Below are 22,838 nucleotides of genomic sequence, written 5' to 3'. Positions count from 1 at the left end.
TAGATTCTTTCTTTTTACTTCCTAATAAAAAGTAAGTAAATGAATAAATAAAATCTTGGCTTTTGCAACCTTTGACAAAAAGAGCATTATAGATCATAACGATTACTTACGAATTTTTTTTATCGATATTATTATCAAATGTTCTCTACTATCCATGCATACTTTTAGGGATTTTCATATTTGATTATGAAAATTTTCAACCAAATTCTGCCGGGGTGAAACTAGCAACTAAACAAAAGAAAATCAGAGTTTTGATTCCATATTATTAATATTCATTATTCTTATATTAATAATTGTAATATTATGTTTATATTTCCGTATAACGGAGGTTATTTGTAGTCGTAATAATTAGATATAGGTAGAATCTGTTAGCTCAAGTTTGTTTAAGCTAGTTTACATTAGAGGTTATTTCTTTTTGGGTGTTCGGGCGTGTTTATTTATTATTTTGTTCTTTATGCACAAATTTACAGAACAAAAAATGATTTTATTTCGATATTTTATTGAAGTCATAAATTTTTTTACATAAATAAATAAATAGATTCCTCGACGTAAAAAGTACATATCATAGTTTACTATAATATATTCACATATACTTTATATCAAACTTCAAATGGCTCCACCAGTTACCCGCTCAAAATCCTCAAGAAAATTTCAAGATAAAACAATTATACTGCTTAAGATATCTCCCTTTAAGAATACCCTCACATTAAAAGATCCGGATATTTTATCAGATATAAAAAAATTCACCTAGATTAAGATCCGGGTATAATCAATTTTAATTATGGATATTTTGTATAAGACCCGGGTAGTCTATCTAGGACCCAGAAATATATATATAATAAGAGGTCAGGTGTCGAAAAAATTTTTTACTATGAGCTGTACGCAGAAACTTTTTATAAGAGTAGTACGCATAATTCCTGATATTGAAAATCCTGCAAAAATACGCAAATAAAATTTCAGACATTAAGTTATAAATTATTTATCATGACTTCTATATTATTTATAAAACAAATACTAATGTGAAAAAATAGAATTTATTCTAATATACCATTTTTTCAATAATATTTTTCTAAAATTTCACTTTTTAACGACTATATATTTTGTAAAGTACGATTTTTAAGTTAGTATGTTTGTGGGATTTTTAGTTTTTTACTTTGTATGTATGATTTTTTATGGTACATATAACTTAACTTATCACAACATATAATAATATGTATGTATGATAGTATGATTTAAATTTTTTTATTACGTACAAACAAGTGAAACAACACATAATTATGATTGATCACAGAAGACAATTACGCAATATATTAATATGAAAAATATATCAATTCGAGATTTTTTTTTTTACAAGAAATCCTATATATTTTTTTTACAGGTAATTTAGTATTTTGCAGCTTCAGCTTTTTTTACGAGAAAATTAAAAAAATTTAAAAAATTAAAAAATTTAAAATTTAATAAAGAACATGAATACATTTTTGCAAAAAGCTTAAATATGATTATGTTTATAATTTATTTATTTACTCTTGATTCTCCTCCTTAAAATTATAAAGGGTGTATTTATCTTTAAAGATAAATGCACATAAATAACGATATGCTTAGTATAACAAATAAAAATATTTATTTAAATTTTTATTTTCATATTTTAAAGAAGGAGTGAGCGCCATCGAAAAAGTATAGTAAAAAAGTATGATTTATATACGTATGTATGATTTTTTTTCACTAATTTTTATATTTAAAAATCAAAATTTAAAATCATACGTACTAACAAAAAATGCAACATACATACTATTTTACAAAATCATACTATACTAAGATTGGATATCAGATATACCGACTTACAATCTATTTATTAAATCTATGATAAAAAAGTCTTTTTTTTTCTAGGTTATTCCTTATTCTACATACCTCTTGTATCAATACAAATGTAATTCAATATTCCGTAATTATTGTGCTACAGAGATACATCAACCCAAATTTATTTGCCAAATCGAGAAAGAATTATTTAATCCAAAGGTATCCTTTTGAGGCACTTTCTTTATTCTTTAAAAAACGATTATTTTTACTCGTCAGTCTTTCGTTAACGTTAATTTGATTTTCTTAAATCATAAAATTTTATTATTTAGAACAATTAGAGCCAATTTTATAAAAAATGTATAAAGATGGATTATTCGAATTGTTTATCAATAAAACACAAATTACTATAAACGTAACTTTGGACGGAAAATAAGTTTTCTAGCAATACTTTGTTATCCAGAATTCCAGCAGATGGATATCTTATTCTTGGATTTATTATAAATCTTCTTTTAATGATAGAATGGCCGTGTATCGATCATCACAAGTCGAATTATAATTAATTAAATGACAACATCAACTTTAGAGTAGTACTAGATATGCACAGTATTATCGTCCATCATATTTAGATATATTTTAAGTTATACGAGTTCTTGTTTTATTATTAATTCATGCACTATTCAAATTCGGGGGAATAAAAAAATCGTTTTTTTTGCGATTATCTGTTAAACCAGCAATCCAATTTCGATGAACAATTTTTTGTTGTGTCGCTCTCTACAAAATAAAAAAAGATCGATAATTATAAAACCTATTTTTAGTTCGGAGAATATCGTGAGGAATCTAGCCACTTCCGAAAAAAACCGTTTTTGTAATTATCTCACGATCTATTGGTCCAATTTCGACGATTTTTTTTATTTTATAAAGGACATGGAGAGCTACATAACAAAAAAATGTTCGTCGAAATTGGATCACTGGAATACGAGATAATCGCAAAAACCCCCGAATTTGAGTAGCGGATCACGAATTAATTTTTATTTTAAAAATTCTTCTGATGAGTGAAATATTTATTAATAAGCCTACTATGAAACAAACCCAACAGTGAGACGCCTTCATTTATTTTTATTTATTTATTTTTTTTTTGTAACGCATTTCTTTATTAAAATTAGTACGAGTACATATATAATATTTAGAAATACGTAGAGAAGCAGTTGGCTGCTCTATAGCACAAAAAACCTATCTAAATACATTACCAGGAGAACACACTAAATATATGCACTAAGATATGCAGTTGCACGAATATAACAATAAATAGACCTCGTCTCATCCCAATATGCAAAAATCGAACCTAACATGAAGAAATCCCAAAAAGAAAAACCTAAAAAAAAAACTAAAGTCTCCCGCATCGGAGAAAATGTGTGATCAAACCAGACAAAATTGCCAAACAAAACGGTCTACTCGCCCAGTTTTACCCTCCTTTTCTACCAAAAACAAGTTTGTGAATTCTAAACTAATCAAAAACCTCTATGTTAAACACTGAGATAAAAGCAATTCGACTCAATGATACGGTTGGTTTGGGAGGAGCCGTCAGTCCAAAATCCATTCACTCATATCTGGCTCGCTGTACCCCGCGTAAAATTTTTTATCAGAAAATTTTTTACATTAATCACGTGACTTCGATTGCGGGAAGGCGCCTTCATTTATCACCTATGGTTGATCATGTATTTAGTATTTAGCTTTATGCGATTTGAGTTTGATTGGATATTTAACACAAACCAGAATTAAATGAAATAAAAACTATTGATCTGTAAATTTCTAGTGCGGGTCGGCACTACTTGATGCATTACAATTTCCTAAGGATTTTAATGACTCGCAAAATCGGTTAAATCGAAGAAATAGAAAAATCAATCTTTACCGTAGTTCTCTACTATGGTTTAGTTACTTTAAATAACTGATTTCAAACGAATGATCAAGCTTATCAATCCGGACATCGAAGGGTGATTATTTAATAATAAATAAATTTTTTCTATAAAAAATAGCGGTATTTGCTAATTGATGAATTGATATTTAAATGAAAAAAAAAAATATGTAATCACGTACAATTCTTATTTCCTAAAAGATCTCGATGCAATTTCATATTTTCCAATTCAACCTCCTCGACCTCCGCTCTACCCTTACTTAGTTTAAGCTTCCGTTCCTAAAGTGCAATCCACTTCTTCACCAGTTCTACATGGGAACTGTGGCTTTTTACATTGGTCTTTTTTTGTAATTTTTTGTTAATTAATTTTAATTTATAGATCCGGAGATCACGTTCTGCAGTTCTATTTCTTTTCCAGCCTGCTTTCTTTTTTAGGATTGGACTCAAGAGTCCAAAAAAAGAGGAAACACTTCTATGACACAAAGCTCACTATACCAAAACGCGCCTTTGATTTAGTTCGCTTAATTTTGTAAGAAGCCGATATTTGTAATATTTGCTTGGCTTCCGGTATTTTATTTCATTAAAAAATATAAACTTTCATTGAGGGAAAGCCTAGTAAATGATTTTTTCATATTGCGAGAAAGGACAATTTTAGTCCTTGTAAATTTTTTAGTTCAAAATTTCTACAATAAATAAGCCAAATAAGCCTTAATCAAAATTGTATGATATAATTATGTCGTCATTATTACAATTTATCAAGTTAGTAAATAATTCTATGATATAATTATGTCGTCAATATTACAATTATCAAGTTATTAAAATAATTTTATGAAATAATTATGTCGTCAATATTACAATTATCAAGTTATTAATAATTGTTTGATATAATTATGTCGTCAATATTACAATTATCAAGTTACATACGTTAATAATAATAAGATATAATTATGTCGTCAATATTATCAAGTTAGATATAAATAGATATTTTAATAATTTAATTAATGCATCGTTACAATAAGTTCAAGCCAATCGTATGTACTATAAAGTTGACGCTTATTAAGGAGATCGTCACCTGATTTAACAGGTCGTACAAAAATATTATCGATATTAGTAAAGTTATGTTAAATTCATATTAAAACGTTATATTTAATGTATATTTAAAAATGTAATTAATGTGCGATAAAAATATATTTAATGTACGATAAAAATATATTAAAGTTTTATTTAATAGTAAATTTGTATTTAACATATGTAAAAGTTATATTTACTGTATAGTAAAATTGTATTCGATATATATTAAAGTTGCATTAAATGTATATTAAAATTATAATTTCGATGTCGCAAATAAATTGTAAAGTGTCTACATGTATAAACTTTAACTAAATCCAATTGTATACAAATCGGTTCTAAATTTTAGATGAACGGTAGTTAATAAACAATTAATAAAAACTAGCATTTTGGTTATTTCGGCAGTTCAAGGAACCGATAAGAAGCAAGAAAGAGGAGAAGCAAGATACAAAGAAGCATGATACAAAACTGCGTATGCCGGAAGTGACACATCATGCAAACTTTTTGGAAACTCCAGCTCAAAGAATTTTTGCAGAATTAGATGGAATTAGTAAGTATCAGGAAAGAGATAAATTCAAGGATAGAGGTCCAGCGAATGATGTGGAACGATCGATGACAGTATCTGAGGATAAAGTGGTAAATACGTACAGGAGAGGTTTAGATGTAAATGACTTTGAGACATTATCTTTCTTTAACGCTTCTTCCTTTGCCGATTTTTCTTTAATGGAAGAAGTGGTAAATATCATCAACGAACAAAAGAAGGAACAAAAATTGTTAGTTCCATACCAACCATACGTTGCTTCACGGCATCTCGAATTTTGATATACAAAATGAGGGTTATTAGTCCCAAGGTCAAGAAATTAGTGGAGGTTTTATGATAGCAGGAGAAGAAATGGACGGGAAAAGATCAAACATCAGATGAAGGTGGAAGAGGCGGCAATGAAGATTAAATCTCTAGAATCCGCAATTAAGCTTCGAGAAAAATTGATTAAATATGCGGAATCACATGATTTAATACAAAAGTATACGCAACTTAATGTGGATTTTGAAAAGAGAATAGGGAATGAGACGAGACTAAAATGACAAGCGGGCAGTACAGTAAAGAGTCCAAAAGAAGAGAAACAGTTCAAGAAAAGATGGCGAATGAAAAGTAGTAGATTAGGATAGTGTTTCCGTGTTGAAGTCACATGATTTCACGTTAAAACGCAAATTATAAAGGATTAATATAGGGTTAATTACTCCTCCTGCTTGACATAAAATAAAGATTGATTAATAATTATTCCTCCTGCTTGACATAAAATAAAGATTTATATAAGGTTAAGGACTTTTTAAGAATGTATTATATTGATCTTTCAAATTTTATGTAATAGGTAATGGTACTATAACTTTACCATATGAGGTGAAAGTTTTGGTATTGAGGGAGGAAATAGGCTTGTTCTTGAGTCTTATTTCCAAACTTCGGGTGTATTTTATAGATTTTTATGTTCTTCATCATATAAATAATAAAAGTATATCGTTTTACCAAAAAAAAAATCGTTTGCAAGCGTTAGAATAATGCAACTTACATATACAATGTTTTTGCATCCAACAGAAAATTAGTGATTCAGTGATATTCATGAAATGGGATAAATTCACCAAAAGAGTGTGGTATTTGTTCACCCACTTCGCTGCTAAGAGGTTGGTCAATGATCACTTCTTCATCAGAATTCTGAATTCTCTTCCTGTTCCTTTTCTTTCATCCTCATCTTTGCTTTCATTAAACTGTCATCATTTTTTCATATTCGCTTTCAAGCTCTCTGTCATCATCGTCCACTTCTTCATTTTCTATATCGATAGTTGGTGTCATTTCTCCGTCTTCGTCATAAATATCCAGCCATGGGGTCATTTCCAGTTTTACGTCCAAAGTTACATTTATAGTAATTTGTGTTTTATTGATAAATAATTCGAATAATCCATCTTTAATTCTTTATTCATTTTCTATAAAATTGACTCTAATTGTTCTAAATAATAAAACTTTATGATTTAAGAAAATCAATTAACGTTAACGAAAGAATGAGCGAGTAAAAATAATCGTTTTTTTTAAAGAATAAAGAAAGTGACTCAAAAGGATACCTTTTTATCGAATAATTCTTTTCTCGTGGATATTCAATCTAGATTAGGTATGGTGCTGGAAGTCTATACTCAACAATAAAATTGAGGTGATTAAAAAAAACTTTCAGAACTTTAAAAAATTTAAAATTTTATAAATCTAAATCGGTAACATTACTTTTTGAGATAATTACTATTAAACTACTAACGTGAATGATTTTCATATGAATGATCTCAATTGAAACAAATCGTACCATACAAGTATAATTTCATTAGTCAAAATTTTTCATAATCTGGGTTGAGATTGTGTGCTGGCCTGAGTTATTATAATTAAATGTTTTTAAGAGGTCATGAAAAATTATCAGACAATGTTATTTTGAATAGCTAATTATCCTTTTTTTTTATTAAATATGTTCATTAATTTAAAAATGTGTCTCAGTCATTCAAAATATATTTTTTTTACATATTTTAAGTGTAGCACAATCAAATCTTGATTTTTATTGGCTAATTTCTAGTCACGTGATCAATGCTTAGGATCCAGTACCTATTTAGGGTTTCGATCGTTTCTTAAGCTTACCAGGGTGGCACTGTTTTCGGGCGGTTTGATTATAGCGTAGTTTAGATAGCGTTGACTTTTTGTTTTAATTAGTTCTTGTCTATCTTTCTGTAATCTTGTTCACATGGATAAAAAAAAATAAAATAAAATAAAATCCTTTCTTAAGCTTAATTATGATGATCCTTATTACGGCTTGCCATAATCCGAATTAGTGGATTGGGCAGATTGTAATTTGTAATCCAGATTAGTATATAAATAGTTAAGTACTGATTTACTATATTCTAATAAACAAAATTCTTTGTCTCACTTAAATTATTGTAAACAATGGAAAATAATAATATTGAAATTGATTTGGATAATGAAGAATCTCCTAATACAAGTTTACGAAGCTCTTTAAGTTCAAAGAATACAAATTTAGAAAATAATTCTTTTTATTAAAAGAATAAAAATTTACCTTTTTTTAATTAATGTTTATAAAAGAGAGCAGTAATAAAACATACAAATATCAGACATAGTTATTTTACAAAATATTCTAATGTTAATGGAAAACTATGCATATGATGAAAAGGGAATAGTGACTAAAATTCTCTTTTTAAAACGAAATATGAAAGTTATGGAAGTTTTCGCACCTGTAATAAATTTATATTGTATACTAATAATAATATATAATAATAATATATAATATTAAGTAATTTTATTCAATATATTCGATATATAATTATTCGGATTTTAATCCGGATAATGTAATTTAATCCAGATTTTACAGCTGTTTTCATATTATTCGGGACAAAAGTGAAATTTTGTCCGGTCCGGTATGTCGGATGTCGGATTGTCACGTGAATCAAGATTTACTAACCCTTTCGAGTTTTGGAATAAGATTATTCATTTCTTGATCATCTACATTGATTTCACCTTCTGATATAACTATCGGACTAACCTTCGCAGTTTCAAAGATATTTATATTTGTTTCTTTGTTGTTTTGATTTCATATTTGTTGATGCAACTTTTGCATATGTTAACAAAATCTAAACTCTTAGGAACTTTAAGTATAGTAAGTACATTATCTTTAAACTATGCAAGAAAAGCATAATCTATTGCTTTCTTTTATTTCATATATCCATTTTTGTAATTGGTTTGTGAAGAGATCCTCTTGGTTTTATAAGAGTCTTGGGTGCACAAATACAATTATTTTTACTTTTTGCACAAGTTATAGTCCTAATATTTGTCCGATATGTTTTAGTTTGTATAAGTTAAAGATGCAGTTTGAGACATTTATATATATATATTTGGAAAAAATAAATATAGATATGATATGAAATTTGAATCAATGAATTATATCAACGAGTTACGTTTAACTATTTTAACTATTATCGTTATGCAAATAAACAAACATGACAATCCGACATGCGACATACCGGACCGGATGTCTTGTCCCAAATAATATGAAAACAGCTGTAATCCGAATTACAAGTCTTAATCCGGATCTAAATCCGAAATACGGATTTCAATCCGGAACCCTAAAACTAACTGTTAACCCGTAATGAGTCTTCCCTTTATCAAACAATTTAAAATAGTGTGAACCACTCCACCTCTTACAGTATTTACAGGTGGCGGCCTTGTGCCGAAAGGTCATTGTGCACACCTTATACCATTGGCTCATTGCGATATCCAAAATTATAACGCTGATGACACTGATCGATATAGTTATAATAATACTCTTAATACATTTTATTTCAACATATAAACCCTTTGTTTATTTTTTAGATTACTTTTATTTTTTTGTAAGATCGTTGGTTTTTTTTCTTTTTAATTTGATTAACTAGCGTAGTCCTACTTCTTCGAATAGCTCCAAACGAAGGGTGTGGTCCTCTCTTGAGAAATCTTGATGGGATGAATGTTAGATCTACACATATAGACTGTTTTCTTTTGTACTCCGGTGCTAAATACTTTTATTTGTAATAGACTTTAATTACTCTTTTGAAATAAAATAAATTGATAAGTAAAATCAAATCTTTTCCCACGCTTTCTTTTATCCTTCACGAAAAATTTTTATCCTCTCCACGAAACTTTTTTTTCCTTCCTTTAGCATTTTAATTGACACAAGTATTCAAGTATTAAAGTTATTATATAAACACCGATATATTTTTACCTGTAACTTTATTATTTATATGTTTTTTAACGGTGGAAATTAAAAAAATCATTTTTTATTGTCATTACAATAGTTTTACATTTTTTTACAGTAAACATAAATTTTTAAAATTTGATTGAGGCATCACGTGATATAAATCAAAGTAGTTAAACAGTTTGATGCTAAATATCTAAACTTAAGATTTCCCTTTTTTATAAATTCTATATATTCTTCGAGTTTCAAAAGTTTTGTGTTTCTTTACAAATGATATTATAAATTCAAAAATCATTTGGTGGTTATAAAAGAATGAACGATTAACCACTTCTTGAGGTTTACATAGGCTATTAGCTATTAGGGTGTCACACTAATTAATCAAACGACATTTAATATTTTATTATGATCAGATTTTATATTATGTAAAGCTATAAAGTTTAATTAAATTGTCTATTGATAATTTTTAATAATGAATATAGTATTCTTAAGAACTATCTCAAAATAGTTACGTTCATTTTCTTTTTTCCAAACTTTTAAAAATGGTTCAATAGAAAGAATTTACACTAATCACAATATCAAATTTAAATAGAAATATTTGAACGTAACTTTGTTCTTAAGTAAAAATTTTGAAGGCAAAAGAAAAGAACAGTCACGTTAAGAAAACCATAAATATAACATGAAAAATCTAATTAGTCTGTGTGACACCCCAATAGGTTATGCCTGAAGTTATTGACTGAATGATTTGTTTATTTTCTGTCATCTGGGATGTCTTTAATATTTCATTAGATGCAAATATTGTATACTGTAAGTTGATATCAGCAGTTTGATGATTACAATTAATGAATTGTAATTAATTATAATATTGATGATAACAATTGGAAATTTATATAGAACTCTTGTCAATAACCTAATTATGCTCCTGAAAATTTTAAGAGTACTTTACCGAAATAATACCGGGTGAAATTTATCCGATGCACGTTACAGCTGAATGAATTTATTGATCAACGAATGTAAGAAGTTTCTCAAGAAATTCATGGAATGCGGTAAAATAAAAACAATTTTTTTTTCCAATTTATCATGTTTTATTTATATTTATACTTATCGATTCGGCAATTTGACCGATAAAAAAAATTGTTCCTCGAAAAAAAAAAAGAAAATGTATTAAAATATCTATCTATATCTATTATATATCTGACTTGATAATTATAATATTGACGACATAATTATATCAGTATTATTATTTATATATCTGAACGTGTGTAACTTTGATAATTGTAATAATGACGACATAATTATATCATACAATTTTGATTAATAATATTAATAAGGCTTATTTATTGTAGAAACATTGAACTAAAAAATTTACAAGGACTAAATTGTCCTTTCTCGCAATATGAAAAAATCATTTACTAGGCTTTCCCTCAATGAAAGTTTATAGTACGATACCATTTTTTAATGAAATAAAATACCGGAAGCCAAGCAAATATTACAAATATCGGCTTCTTACAAAATTAAGTGAATGAAATCAAAGGTGCGTTTTGGTATAGTGAGCTTTGTGTCATAGAAGTGTTTCCTCTTTTTTTAATGTTCTTTCTGCTTTCTTTTTTAAATATTTTTTGTTGATTTTTGAATTTTTGGTGCTGAATAACACATTTTTATCGAATAGTAGAGATAAAATGTAAAAAAAAAGTAGTTGAGATACATAACGCAATTTCAAAAATCAAGTTAGCTGAAAAAGAAGTGAAGCTGGCATTTCAACTTTATGATAGAATGATAAAAGATTTGAGACTCTTCGCCAAAGATAAAACAGAGAATATGAGTGAAGAGAAAAAATAAGGCAAAGGAACTATTCAGTTTATTAAATATAATATTGGTAAGTTTTCTTAAAAAAAGAAAGCAGTATTTAAAATTAATACTTCTTAACAGATTACATTCCTTTATATTTATTATTTTTGATAAAGCAATATATTCTTTTTAATGATAGGTAGGAGCTATATCTATTATAACTTGGTTATGAATAATGACATCCTTTACAACAGGAACGATTAATTATGTACGCGGCTTAAATTTAAGTCGTATTTTTTTTTCACTCACAATTATCAACCACTAAAAAAAAATTAAAACATAAAAAAAGGATTCTGATATAGAATAAAATTAAAATTAGTTTTATGTGTTTGTAGGTAGCGACTGATTATTTGTATAAACCTATAAAAACACAGTTTGTACACAAATCATATTGAATATATTCAGAAAATGTACAAAGGAGTCATTATTTGTCTGTAAAATAAACAAATTTTTGCGATTGTATATTATTAGTTATAAAAATTGTATGATAATTGATCATTTATATGTACAATAAGTGAATAATAACAAATATTGACTTCATACAAAATAAAAACCATTCTGTCTACAAATTATACAATAACTGACATATTTTCACAATTTGTGCAAAATTTGATAATGCAACTTTTTGAAATTATAGTATATGGCTATTCTTCCTATTTATCAATTATAGAAAAAAAAAGTTTAAGATGGGTTTGGGTCTCGTATCTGTATATTAAATTTATAAATATTTCATGAACTGAATATCCACGCACAATTAATTTGAACAAAAATATTGAACTAAACGATTTTATCTGCTGGGGATCAGCTCATATAACTAATACAACTAATTTTACTTTTTCCGAACTTGAAATAAATGTTTCATACCTTAACACATTAATAGTTCGCGCACCAGTAATGATTTTACTTATGGAATTTGTATTGGTAAGTGTTGAACCATCCAGCAATATCTTTAGCTAAACTTCCCAATCTTGTATCAGTTTTGCTGATTTTGTATACTTGAACAATATGAAGAGCTTGTCTTAACCGGAGTGTTTTTTGTTGTAATTTTATTGCTTGAAGAATCTAAAAAAAAAATATGAGTAAAATAATAGAACTGGTTAAAATTTAATATTTTTTGCAGAACCTAGTGGATAATTTTTTTGGAACAACTAATTCTATTGATAAAAATATGTTAAAGCAAATGAATGGAAATTTTTTATGATTTTTTTTATTTACCAATGGCATCTTTATTGCTATTTTATAGAAATTTGATATTAACGTAAATACAAATGGAATAAAAAGCTTATACAAAAAAATAAATAAATAAAATAAAAAATAACCAAAAATAATTAAAAATTTCTTCTAAAAAGACTTACTACATCATTCTATTGTTAATATTTCCTAATATAGGGAACAAAGATTTATTTAATATTCTTATTAATCTGTTTATATGTACTGATGTAATTGTAATATGAATTAATAAAGCTAGTTCAATTTATATATAACAGTTACAGTATTAATCCATTTATAGATTAAATTTATAAAGTTAGTTTTTTATTTAATACTAATTCCGCGTAGAGTCAACTATGATTAAACGGTTAGTCCAATTATTTAAAATTTACACGAAACTGCATGGTTTGTCACTAGTCAAATTAGACTAATATTTGAATATTTGAAACTAGCTGATCAGCGAAAGATAGTCAAAAAAGTTGATTTTTTTAGACTTTCTTAGGATCTTTTGACTCTTGGATAAAGGTAAATAAATACATAATTTTTTTTAAAAAAAAAAAATTTTCACGAATGGCATTTTATTTGTTTCAGCTTCGGTCTGCAAGTACATAGGTAAGCTCCTTTGGCTTTATTTCAGCTTTGGAAGGTGAGAGCTTTTTTCAAAATTAACTTTGTAGAAACGTTTTACAAACATTTCTTTAATTTTTTGTAGGAATTGCCAGCCAGAATGAACCGGACTTCAAGACAAGAAAGAGTTGGACTTTTTTTATCTTTTTTTTTTAATTTAAGAAACGTTTTAATGTTACTTTTCATTATTTTTTTTTTGTAGGGTGCTGGCTTGAACGAACCAGACTTCAAGACAAGAAAGAGTTGGACTTTTTTTTATCTTTTTTTAATTTAAGAAATGTTATAACATTTCTTTTCATTACTTTTTTTTGTAATTTGAACATGAATCTGAAGGTAAAAAATAGGGAAAGGGGGAAGGAGGAAGAGGATTTTTATTTAAATATACGTCTCTTTTTGTATTTTTTTGTAGAACGCCAGCTTGAACTATAAGGAGGGAATTCGATAAGGAACTTTTTGACTTTTTGTAAATAATACTTTCAACGAAACGTATAACATTCCGTTTGTCTTCTTCTTTTTGTAGACTGCTGGTTCTTCAATGCATGGGCTTAATGGTTTGAAATTTTTTTTTAAAAAAATTTGTTTTTTTTTTAATTTAATTTTTCTTTTTTTCTTGTAGGTGTTAGTTTCTTCAGTTTTGGGAGTCTGGTAAGTTTCAATTCGAAAATTTGAAACGTTTTTTTTAATTTATTTTTTTTAATCTCTTTTTTTTCGTAGGCATCAGTTCTTTTGGCTTTAGGACTTGGATATGCTGATATGGTAAGTTTCTATTTGAAACTTATCTGTAATGATATTTTAATTGTTTTTTATTAAAAAATTTTATCTTTTTTGTAGACACCATTTTTTGAACATTTAATGAACAATTATTTTTTACAGTATGTTACAAACTTTAAAAAAAATTTTCATTCAAATATTAAATTTATCAATTAACAAATTACCGCTTTTTTTTAAAAATAAATTTAAAATAAAAAAAAATCTTGTTGACGTGTAGAAAGATTGATAATATGTATAATATGTAGGGATTGGAATCGAAAATCGAATCTTTTCAAGATTTCTCTTATAGACGACCGATCTGACTTTGAATCAGTTTCTAATTTCAGCAAAAATAATCAGCAATTGGCCAGCATGAAAAATTACTTTGAAGTCAGGTTAACTTATATGTAAAAAATTGCTGAGAATCGATTTTACTATGTTTTGTCGATTTTCGATTAATCGATTCCAATCCCTAATAATATGTACTGCAATTGTAATTAATCTCAATCACAATTACCAGTGGTGAGCAAAATTTTTTGGAAGATTTCACGTGACTTCAGTCACGTGTAGTGGCTTGTTAAAAAATTTGCAATATACTTAATCCAACGCACCAACGCTGCACATCTCCAAATATATTCTTTCTTTACACAACCTTTTATATAAGACTTTTTAAGAAAAAATAACTCTGAAATAAAAGATTTTATTGAAAAATGATAGCATTAAATAAATTTATAATTATGGGTCAAAGAAGTGGTGAAATTTATACTATCGTCATGGTCACCAGATTTTATTATAGTTTAAAAAATTTCAAAACAATAGAAGGATGTGAAGATATGGCTTAAAAACCTAGCAGTTTGGGAAAAAAAATTTAACCTAAATGGGAAAAGAATGAGAAAAACAAATTTTTCGGTTTGAAAAGAAAAACTAAACTGAAAGAAAAGGGAGAAAATTTTTTTTGAAAAATTTAAAAAAAAAGGAATCAAAAAAAAATCGGACAAAAAATTAATAATCAAAAAAAAAATTCCGACTGAAATTGGATTAGTATGATTAGATCGAATAGTTTTGACATCAGGCGGAGGTATGGCATGGGATTTCAAGTTACACAATTCAAATTATTTATACGGAGACAAATCCAAAACGTCAGACAAATTTTTTTTAGTTATATAGATACTAGCCGGAAATTAATGTTACTCCTTCTCGGTTCTTCAAGAGGATGTAACTTTTTATCAATGATTCAGATGAATGTTTGAAGTTAATTGAAAATTTATTTGAAAATATTAAAAATATTCAGTTATAAAAAGCTAGATTGAATCACAATTATATGCAGTATGATTAGATTAGAAGAAATGGATTTATTGAATTTAATTTTTATTAGAGTATTGCAAATCTGAAATAATATTTGTAAACGAAGAATTTAATTTTTTTTAAATAAAAAATATAAATTTTTTACTAAATTTATAGGCTTGCAAATTTTATGAAATTCTGATTTTATGGAAAGCCACCCTTGACGAAGGTTGATGTCCGGAGACATCAACCTTTTGTCAAGGGTGGCTTTCCATATATATAATAATAAATAAATTTTTTCTATAAAAAATAGCGGTATTTGTTAATTGATGAATTGATATTTAAATGAAAAAAAAAAATATATATGTAATCACGTACAATTATTGTTTCCTAAAAGATCTCGACGCAATTTCATATTTTCTAACTCAATTGCCTCGACCTCCGCTCTACCCTTACTTAGTTTTAGCTTCCGTTCCCAAAGTGCAATCCTCTTCTCCACCAGTTCCACATGGGAACTGTGGCTTTTTGTATTGGCCTTTTTTTGTAATTTTTTGTTAATTAATCTTAATTTACAAACCATTGCACTTGCTTTCCGAATGCGGAGGTCGCGTTCTGCCAGTTCTATTTCTTTTTCGGCCAATTTGATTTTTGTAATTGCGTTACGTATCTCAACTATTTTTTTTTTCTTTGATCTCTGCTATGCGATAAAATGTGTTATTCAGCAACAAAAATTCAAAAATTAACAAAAAATATTTATTATTATTATAAATTACCTTTGGACTCTTGAGCCCAATCCTAAAAAAGAAAGCAGAAGAACATTAAAAAGTGCTTAAAATTGTCTATCAATAATAAATTAGATAAGTTTTGCCCGAATTCGTACCTTCCAGTTGAGGATCACCTCCTTCGCCTTATTTGTTTTTTCTTCACTCGTATATTCTACTTTACCCTCGGCAAAGAGTCTCAAGTCTTTGATCATTCTATCATAAAGCCGACATTTATTACTTTCTTTGTATATGGCGTGGTAATGATCCAAGGCATCATCTACCTTCCAGTTTCCTGCGGCGATGTGGTGAAAGTATTCCATATTTATAGCGCTGTGTAGAGAAATTAATAAGTATGTGATTTATCAAGTTTGTTAAATTTAATAAAGTCGAAAGTGAAGAAAATTAAAGCTATAAGACACCGTATTATATAGCTATCAATTGTTTACATAGACGCGTATGGCGCGTATTCTGTTATCTGTGTTATCTGCAAGTGAAATGATTAATTAAATTGTATGATACAATTATATAGAACTCCGATTCTTACTATTTGACTATTAAATTTGTTAGAGCGGAGCTTAAACTGAAATTAAAAATAAAAATTAAACACAAATATACGAATACAGAAGTAAAATTAATCATGAACTAAAATGTGGTTCAGCTGACTTTTTTAAATAAAATAAAGAATTTATTTAGTTTAAAATTATATGTAAATACATAATAGAAATATATAATACTACTTTGCAGAAACCTCGCTATTGTTTCATAACTAATATTATAATATTTGTTTTAAAAAATAGCAATATAGTCCGAAATTTCACGTCCGATATTTACAGCACTTTCATTAACCTGACTTTCTTCTAAAGAAACAAAGAAATGAGGAAGGTAAGAATAAAGTTTTAATGATATTGCGTTATAGTTTTAAAACAATAAGTTACCTTCTGAAAGATCGTCATCGTCGCTTATTTCCAGAAGTTTACTAACCAAAGTTGGTTCTTGAATTGTATCATCAATAGCACTGCCTTCATCAACAGGGATAACACTTCTTTTGACTTCGGGTACTTCTGAGAGGAGGCATGATAATAATAAGAAAACTTTACGAGTTGTAAGAAATAAAAATGAAAACGATTGAACTTTAAATAGAACGTCGATTTACTATTGCTAAATAAAATTAGACTAATAATTAGATTACTAAAATTGGACAACTACTAATAATTAGACTACTAAAATTAGTAAAATTAGACTAAAATACTAAAATTATACTACTACTGCTAAATAAAACTAGACTATTGCTACTAAATAGAACGCGATTTTATTTATTTATTTCAATAATTTTTATTATTTAGATTCATTTATTATATTAATTTGTTTGTTATTGTCTTCAATTATCGCTTATTTAATTATTTAATAAAGACAAAATTGTTTATTAATTCGATTATTTTTTTCATTTTTTTTTTAATACGACTTTTGATTCAAATACAAAAGTTTTTTAAAAAAATTCACAAGTAGTTTCGTTTTCATTTTGAGAAAATGTTTCGAAGTCGATATGTTCCTAATAGTAATCAAGGTAGTTATATTTTATATTAAACAACGATACAACGCGTTTAATATATCATCGACGTTGAATGAAATAAATTTTAATACAAGCGGTAAATATCGATACTTTTCATTATGATAATATATAATTATCATCCCCAAATACGACAAAAAGCATTTTTAAATTCTTTATACGTATCTTTTCCAACCAACATTTTTTACTCTTCTGGAAAATGCAAATGTTGATAAGTTTTCTAGCAATACTTGTTATCCAGAATTCTAGATGGATATCTCATTCTTGGATTTTATTATAAATCTTCTTTTAATGATAGAATAGCTGTGTATCGATCACAATGTCAACATCAACTTTATAGTAGATATGCACAGTATTATCGTCCATCATATTTAGATATATTTTAAAATATACGAGTTCTTGTTTATTATTAATTTTTATTTTTAAATAATTTAATATAGTATAAATAAACATTTTTTTAAACATTTTTATGAATATAAATTATCTTTTTTTTTCAAAAAAAAAAATAAGATTTATTATTAGTAAGCGTCGAACATATTTTCGTTTAAAAATTTTTCTGATGAGTGAAATATTTATTAATAAGCCTACTATGAAACAGACCCAAACAGTGAGGCGTCTTCTGGTTGGTCATGTATTTAGTATTTAGCTTTATGCGATTTGAGTTTGATTGGATATTTAACACAAACCAGAATTAAATGAGATTAAAAACTATTGATCTGTAAATTTCTAGTGCGGGTCGGCACTACTTGATGCATTACAATTTCCTAAGGATTTTAATGACTTGCAAAATCGGTTAAATTGAAAAAATGGAAAAATCAATCTCTACTATGGTTTAGTTACTTTAAATAACCGATTTCAATTAATAATATGATCAAACAAATGATCAAGCTCATCAATTTTCACGTATCTCTAATTTGTTGCCATTGTTGCAAAATATTTTTAAGAGATAGGATACTAAGTTAATAAGTTACAATATTAATTTCAAATAGTATTATATTTCTATTATGTATTTACATATAATTTTAAACTAAATAAATTCTTTATTTTATTTAAAAAAATCAGCTGAACCACATTTTAGTTCATGATTAATTTTACTTCTGTATTCGTATATTTGTGTTTAATTTTTATTTTTAATTTCAGTTTAAGCTCCGCTCTAACAAATTTAATAGTCAAATAGTAAGAATCGGAGTTCTATATAATTGTATCATACAATTTAATTAATCATTTCACTTGCAGATAACACAGATAACAGAATACGCGCCATACGCGTCTATGTAAACAATTGATAGCTATATAATACGGTGTCTTATAGCTTTAATTTTCTTCACTTTCGACTTTATTAAATTTAACAAACTTGATAAATCACATACTTATTAATTTCTCTACACAGCGCTATAAATATGGAATACTTTCACCACATCGCCGCAGGAAACTGGAAGGTAGATGATGCCTTGGATCATTACCACGCCATATACAAAGAAAGTAATAAATGTCGGCTTTATGATAGAATGATCAAAGACTTGAGACTCTTCGCCGAGGGTAAAGTAGAATATACGAGTGAAGAAAAAACAAATAAGGCGAAGGAGGTGATCCTCAACTGGAAGGTACGAATTCGGGCAAAACTTATCTAATTTATTATTGATAGACAATTTTAAGCACTTTTTAATGTTCTTCTGCTTTCTTTTTTAGGATTGGGCTCAAGAGTCCAAAGGTAATTTATAATAATAATAAATATTTTTTGTTAATTTTTGAATTTTTGGTGCTGAATAACACATTTTATCGCATAGCAGAGATCAAAGAAAAAAAAAATAGTTGAGATACGTAACGCAATTACAAAAATCAAATTGGCCGAAAAAGAAATAGAACTGGCAGAACGCGACCTCCGCATTCGGAAAGCAAGTGCAATGGTTTGTAAATTAAGGTTAATTAACAAAAAATTACAAAAAAAGGCCAATACAAAAAGCCACAGTTCCCATGTGGAACTGGTGGAGAAGAGGATTGCACTTTGGGAACGGAAGCTAAAACTAAGTAAGGGTAGAGCGGAGGTCGAGGCAATTGAGTTAGAAAATATGAAATTGCGTCGAGAACTTCTAGGAAACAAGAATTGTACGTGATTACATATTTTTTTTTTTTTCATTTTAATATCAATTCATCAATTAACAAATACCGCTATTTTTTATAGAAAAAATTTATTTATTATTATATAATATGGAAAGCCACCCTTGACAAAAGGTTGATGTCTCCGGACATCAACCTTCGTCAAGGGTGGCTTTCCATAAAATCAGAATTTCATAAAATTTGCAAGCCTATAAATTTAGTAAAAAATTTATATTTTTTATTTAAAAAAAAATTAAATTCTTCGTTTACAAATATTATTTCAGATTTGCAATACTCTAATAAAAATTAAATTCAATAAATCCATTTCTTCTAATCTAATCATACTGCATATAATTGTGATTCAATCTAGCTTTTTATAACTGAATATTTTTAATATTTTCAAATAAATTTTCAATTAACTTCAAACATTCATCTGAATCATTGATAAAAAGTTACATCCTCTTGAAGAACCGAGAAGGAGTAACATTAATTTCCGGCTAGTATCTATATAACTAAAAAAAATTTGTCTGACGTTTTGGATTTGTCTCCGTATAAATAATTTGAATTGTGTAACTTGAAATCCCATGCCATACTTCCGCCTGATGTCAAAACTATTTGATCTTCCAATTTCAGTCGGAATTTTTTTTTGATTATTAATTTTTTGTCCGATTTTTTTTGGTTCCTTTTTTTTTAAATTTTTCAGTTTAGTTTTACTTTTCACGAAAAATTTGTTTTTCTCATTCTTTTCCCGTTTAGGTTTATTTTTTTTCCCAAACTGAAAAAAATTCCCATTGTTTCGGTCATTTAAGACCAATTTTTTTTATATTATTTTTTTTCGATCGTTTTTTTTTAAAAAAAAATTTTTTTCACTCTTTTTGGATTGGATTATTGTTCTTTTTTTAGAATTTTTTTCGTACTATTTTTTTTTCGGATTCCTTTTTTTTCGGAAATTTCCCTTTTTTTAAAACTGATTTCTTTCTTTATCCCCCGAATTTTTTTTTAAATTTTTTTTCTTTTTCTTTCAATTAAATAAAAAATAAAATATTATATTAAATATATTTACAAAATTATTATTGTTTTTAAAAAATCAATATAACATATAAGATATAGAAAAATTGACCGACGTTTGATAGAATTTTTTCAATTAAATTGAACGCTGGATAATTAGTTTGATTTTCAAATTCATAAAAATCAATTAATTAATTATAAAATATGTTAAAATATCAATTCTTTTTGAAGAAATTGTTGATTTAATAATAGATTATTATAACCAAATCCATATCCGAATTCCGAAATTCTCTAAATAACCCACCAGATTTTTGAATAAAGTTTTTAATTCGAATGATTTAGTTAAATTAATAATTTATCGAGTAAAATAAATAATAATAAATGAAATGAATAGATTCTAATACATTTAATTATTCAAATATTTTTCCCAAGTTGGTTATGATTTAAGATTGACGTAATATAAAATAAGAAATAATCATAAAATTTATAATTAATTAATAAAAATATTTGTAGTATTTTCATAATATTAAAGTTTTTCGAAAAAATACTTCTAAAAAATTAATCAAAATAATGAGGGTGAATGAAAAAATAGGGAGAGTAAAAGGGAAAGAGGGAGTGAAAGAAACAAAAGGAACAAAAAAGAATAAGTGGAAACTAATGAAAAAAAAATGAAAAGAACAAAAGATAGTGTTAAGGAAGAAGGAACGAAGGTAGTGTAAAGGAGTGAAAAAAACGAAAGGAACGAGGAGGAAATAAAAAACAATGGAAAAAATGAAAGGGGGAAGAATAAAAAGAGAAAAAGAAATGAAGATACAAAAACAAAACAAAAAAATGGAGAAGGGACGAAAATGAGATAAACAGGGGGACCAAGTAAAGACCAAACCCATAAAATTAAAAGAAGAAATAAAGTTAGTGGGGAACGGAAATTACATGTAATAAATAAACAAAAATAAAAAAATAAAAACATACCTAGTACCGAAAGACCTAATTAAATTCCTAATTATAAACAAAAACTTCTTTAATTTACTTAGTATTACATTATAATACTAAATTTTTCTATTTAAACAAACTCATTGGTCCCGGTGCGAAGCAACAGGTGTTTGCTAGTAATACTCTAAATTCAAACAAGTGTGTTAATTTGTATAAAGAAACTCTTTCATTATTAATTAATAATTATTATTTATTTTTGATAATACTGCTTCATTCAGAGGTTATAACATATCATACATGACTTATATTTTATATTATTATTTAAAAAAAATTAAATACTTTGGTTATCCTACCAAAAAATAAATGATTTATTTATTTACTTTTTAGTAAATCACATGTAACAAAATTAAAGACACAGTAGTTGTCCTAAACCCATGATAAAAATAAAATTTTCCTATTGGAAAAAGAAAAAAAAAATTCATATTATAAATTTATGTATACAGTAAAAATCAATATTTACATGATTATGAAAAAAATTTAAATACAAATGAAATTTATATTTATTATAAATAAAATATATGTTTAGTTAGACCATAAAACAAGTATACAGTACAATTATCAAGAATTTATTGCGGTACATATTATTCAATCTTCCTCACATCAACAAGATTTTTTTTTATTTTAAATTTATTTTTTTTGAATGAAAATTTTTTTTTAGTTTGTAACATACGTTTCTTTATTAGAAGTATTTATACAAATGACCAGTCGGGAAACTGGCTACCTACAAACACATAATACTCAAAACTAAATTAAAAACTAATTTTAATTTTATATCAGAATCCTTTTTTTTATGTTTTGATGTGGTTGATTAATTGTAGTAATATTTGAGAGAAAAAAAAATACGACTTAAATTTAAGCCGCGTACATAATTATTAATTAATCATTCCTGCTGTAAAGAATGTCATCATCTTATTTTTTCCTCTTCACTTGTATACTCTATTTTATCCTTGGCGAAGAGTCTCAAATCTTTTATCATTCTATCATAAAGTTAACAGTCATTGCTCGGTAATGTTCCATTTAGGGATGGGGACGGTTCGTTCAGTTCCATTTCGGTTCGTCGTCAGTTCCGCTTCAGTTCCCATTAAGAAAAATATGAGCTACATGTGTCAAAATTAAAGACACAAGTAGAACATGTGTTGATTATGAATTAAAAA

At 26.7% G+C, this 22,838-nt stretch overlaps 3 protein-coding genes across 3 annotated transcripts; 2 read left to right on the top strand and 1 right to left on the bottom strand.

Annotated features, from left to right (window-relative positions):
* Positions 1-5,251: 5,251 nt before the first annotated feature.
* OCT59_017117 (uncharacterized protein) lies at positions 5,252-5,599 on the top strand (the record flags this gene model as incomplete). Its single annotated transcript, XM_025330629.2, has 1 exon — positions 5,252-5,599. The coding sequence occupies one exon, from the start codon at positions 5,252-5,254 to the stop codon at positions 5,597-5,599; it is 348 nt and encodes a 115-aa protein (XP_025172103.2).
* Positions 5,600-15,710: 10,111 nt separating this feature from the next.
* On the bottom strand, positions 15,711-16,342 carry OCT59_017116 (uncharacterized protein; the record flags this gene model as incomplete). The annotated part of the gene is made up of 3 exons (XM_066146148.1): positions 15,711-15,793; positions 16,032-16,053; positions 16,139-16,342. The coding sequence occupies 3 exons, from the start codon at positions 16,340-16,342 to the stop codon at positions 15,711-15,713; spliced, it is 309 nt and encodes a 102-aa protein (XP_066003870.1).
* A 2,647-nt stretch (positions 16,343-18,989) lies between these two features.
* OCT59_017115 (uncharacterized protein) lies at positions 18,990-19,621 on the top strand (the record flags this gene model as incomplete). Its single annotated transcript, XM_066146147.1, has 3 exons — positions 18,990-19,193; positions 19,279-19,300; positions 19,539-19,621. The coding sequence occupies 3 exons, from the start codon at positions 18,990-18,992 to the stop codon at positions 19,619-19,621; spliced, it is 309 nt and encodes a 102-aa protein (XP_066003869.1).
* Positions 19,622-22,838: the final 3,217 nt, after the last annotated feature.

This window comes from Rhizophagus irregularis, chromosome 25 (assembly GCF_026210795.1).
Source record: "Rhizophagus irregularis chromosome 25, complete sequence".
NCBI classification, from domain to species: domain Eukaryota; kingdom Fungi; phylum Glomeromycota; class Glomeromycetes; order Glomerales; family Glomeraceae; genus Rhizophagus; species Rhizophagus irregularis.
This window is presented reverse-complemented; position numbering and strand designations above follow the sequence as displayed.